This window comes from Pteropus vampyrus, unplaced genomic scaffold, assembly GCF_000151845.1.
Source record: "Pteropus vampyrus isolate Shadow unplaced genomic scaffold, Pvam_2.0 Scaffold1000004365, whole genome shotgun sequence".
NCBI classification, from domain to species: Eukaryota; Metazoa; Chordata; class Mammalia; order Chiroptera; family Pteropodidae; genus Pteropus; species Pteropus vampyrus.
The window spans coordinates 974-4,394 of NW_011918767.1; the positions used below are offsets into that span (position 1 = coordinate 974).

At 65.0% G+C, this 3,421-nt stretch overlaps 1 protein-coding gene across 1 annotated transcript; it reads left to right on the forward strand.

The window, feature by feature from the left end:
* The first annotated feature begins 738 nt into the window (after positions 1-738).
* LOC105311496 (ATP-dependent 6-phosphofructokinase, liver type-like) lies at positions 739-3,415 on the forward strand. The gene is made up of 3 exons (XM_011387484.2): positions 739-893; positions 1,799-1,863; positions 2,178-3,415. Exons 1-3 carry the CDS (start codon positions 777-779, stop codon positions 2,251-2,253), a joined length of 258 nt encoding a protein of 85 aa, XP_011385786.1. The 5' UTR covers positions 739-776; the 3' UTR covers positions 2,254-3,415.
* Positions 3,416-3,421: the final 6 nt, after the last annotated feature.

Genomic DNA, 3,421 nt, shown 5'->3' on the forward strand with positions numbered 1-3,421 from the left:
GCAGACGGCCGGAGACCTGGGTAGCACTGTCTGAGGGTGCAGCGGGGGGCGGGGGGCAGTCTGCGGTCCCTCACTGAGCAGGGGGCATGGTGCCGCGGGTCTTGCTTTTTTGCACGCCTGTCTGTCCCCCTGGCTGTGCCAAGACCTGCATTTGTGATTTGTGTCCAAGGAGGGCAGTTCCTAAAGGTTTCAGCTGGCCCAGCCCAGCTGGCCCAGTCTGTCGTTTGCACACACACCAGGAAAGCTGTGACACACAGGAGCCCCGATAGAGAAAACTTGTCATAGCAGAAAGAACCCCAGAAGCCACTTCCAACCCTCGCCCTTCCCGTGTCAGGCTGAGTGACCATGGGCGAGTCGTGTCACTGCAGCCTGGGGCCACACCATCCTGGCAGGGCTGCACGAAGCCCCGTGACATGGTGCCTGGATGGGCTGTTGTGAATCGTGATCATATTATGTCGCTGTTTCTGGTGCCACTTGATCTAGAAGCTTCGATCTCTGTGTGTGTGTGTGTGTGTGTGTGTGTGTGTGTGTGTGTGTGTGTGTGTGTGTAGCTCCAAAAGTTGAGGGTTTGTGCATCTGCAAAGTGACGTTGGGTATGTGATGTGGCGGCCAGCAGGCTGGCAGCAGAGGAGGGCCGAGCGAGTGTGTATGCTGTGCACGTGTGTGCATGTGCGTGCACACGCATGCATGCGCGTGCACATGCGTGCATGCAGGGTGAGGGGTGGGCTGAGCCTGCCTGAGCCCCGCCCCTTCCCCCTCCCGCTCAGAGTAGCAAGATGGGCATGGAGGCGGTGATGGCGCTGCTGGAGGCCACGCCCGACACGCCGGCCTGCGTGGTCAGCCTGTCCGGGAACAAGTCCGTGCGGCTGCCCCTCATGGAGTGTGTGCAGGTGGTGAGTATGTGGCCCCTGCCTCCTGAGGACGGTGCTCTGGGGCCTTTGTGGCTCTCCCCTCCCCGCCGGAACCACCGGTCCCTCCAGGCTCGCCGGCCCCCCGACTCTGGGCTAGGCCCCCCCCAGTCTCGTCTCTCGTGTTTGGGGGAGCAGGCAGCAGGTGCATCGCCACCTCCTGTCCTGGCCGTCTGGGTTCGTTGCTCCCCCTATGCCCCAGCTGGCCTCAGGGTATCTGAAGCCTGCAGCCCTCCAGGTGGCGGGTGAACGTGTCCCAGGGTGGGCTGAGCCTTGAGAGATGGTGGGAGCTAAGCTGAGGTCACTTAGCTTCCCAGAGCCAGTGGCTGTGGACGCAGCTAGCACACTGGGGCGGGGGAGGGGGAGCATCTGGGGCAAAGGTGGGAGGGAGGAGGAGTGGGTGGCTAGAGCTGCTGGGTGACCTCTGGCAGACGGTGTGGGGACATTTGGTGTGGCCAGAGCAGGGGCCACAGGAAGGGGGAGTGGGAGGTGAGGGCCCAGAGGCTGAGAGGCTGGGCACGGGGACGCTGGCCCTGATCCGCAGGTTTGGGCGGCCCTGCGCCGGGTGAGGGGTGGGCACGCTGACACTTCTCTCGGAAGAATCTCCTGCTGTGACGTCACTGGCCGTCCTTCTGGGCTGGGCGTCAGCTGTGGTCCAGGGGCCAGATGGGCCTCGATCGGGCTCCGGGGGCTGAGGAGGAGCGAGGGTGGCCGGGGAAGGCCTGGGGGCCAGGCCAGGTGGGCCCCGCTCAGCTTCAGTCAGCCCTCCTGGTTGCTGGCCTTGGCAGTGACCGCTGTCCCGCAGTCTGAGACAGGCTCGCCGCGTCGGGTGGTGGCTGTGAGTGCTGCAGACCCCCCCACCCCCCAGTCTGTGCTCTGTGTTTTTTAAGACAAAGGAGGTCCAGAAGGCCATGGATGAGAAGAGGTTCGACGAGGCCATCCAGCTCCGCGGCAGGTGAGGGCCTCGCGGGCTCGGGGTCCGCGGCAGACTCCCAGGCCTCTGGCACCCCCCCGTGCCCTTGACACGCAGGACACACACACCTGCAGAGGTGGCGACTGCACTCTGCTGACACCCTCTTCCTGTGAGTGAGTGGCCGAGCAGTCTGCAGGAGGAACGGGGCCTCATGGCCCCCGAGGCGGGCCGCAGGCTGGCCGTGGGGCGGACGGGAGCCGCCGACCCCGGGCGGGCTGGCTGAGCTGTGAGGGCGTTGGGGTCACGTGGAGCAGCCTGGCCGTGGGCCCCTGACGCGTGGCTGGCTTCTGTTTCAGGAGCTTTGAGAACAACTGGAGCATTTACAAGCTGCTCGCACACCAGAAGCTCTCCAAGGAGAAGGTGAGGTGGTGAGGCGGCTACCTCGGCCTGCAGGGCCAGCTGTGGGGCTGGGGTCAGCCCGGGGGCCGGGCTCTGCCCGCTGTGGGGCTTCTGCATCGTGAACTGAGGGTGAGGCTCAGCTTCTACCTGACCAGCAGTCCCACGCAGCCCGCGTCCGGGCCGGGAGGTCACGGTGGCCGCTCGCTCACCAAACAGTGTGGGACGTAGAGTCAGGGTCACGATTTCACTCAAGGGTGAAGGGATCTGATGTTTATGAACCGTCCCATGAACTGTCCCAAGGTGGCTAAGAACGTGAGGGCTGTCTTCAAAATAAGCATGACAGTAGGACTCGTTTCTGAAGCCCCAGGGGACAAGGGAAGGGTCCCGCCAAGATAGTGCTGGACGGCGGGGTCCCAGAGCCACAGCCATGGGAAAGTGGAGGCCGCCTTGCGGCGGAGGCTCGGGGCCGGCCAGTGCCCGGGCTGCGTCGCTGACGCTGTTCCCCCTTCGAGGAGGCCCCTGCGTGTTGTCACCCAAGCAGCGTCACCGTTCATGGCCCATCTCCCCAGCCCCCTTTTGATCCCAGGAGCCAGTGAGACACGGGCAGTACCCGGCCAGCAGAGCGGCCTGCACAGCGGCCTGCACGTCCCCTCCCGAGACCCGCCGGGTGTGACTGCCTCGGGGCAGTGGGGCTGGGTTGCATCTGGAGCCTCACTGCTCGTGAGGCCCCAGGCCACAGTGGCCAGGAGCGCTGGGGATGGCCGGCTCCGAGGACAGTGTGGGAGGCTCCGCACACTGACTCCAGGTAGAGGCGGGAGTGTTTTGGCTGTGCCAGGTTGAGTTAACCCTGGAAGCGTCTCCTGCTGCTTACTCACTGTGGACACCAGAAACTGTCCCTCTGCGTCTGTACCTCTTGCCAAGGGCTTTGGGGTGCTGGCCGCTGGCCTGCTTGTGTGGGGTGATTGTGAGGTTTCCAGGCAGCGTTGGCCTGAACCTGCCCTGCTGCCTCGCGAAGGTGCTGGGCCCGGAGGGACCAAGTCCCGCTAATGCCCGTGGCCAGGACCCCGCCTTCGCCGAGTGGGGCCTGCCCCGCAGCCCGCCCACTCTTTGCCAGGAGCTCATGGCGTCCTGAGGGGTTTGTCACTCCCAGGAGAGTTGGGCTGGCATGGGAGGCTGGCTGTCGCCGACTTCCGTCATCAGT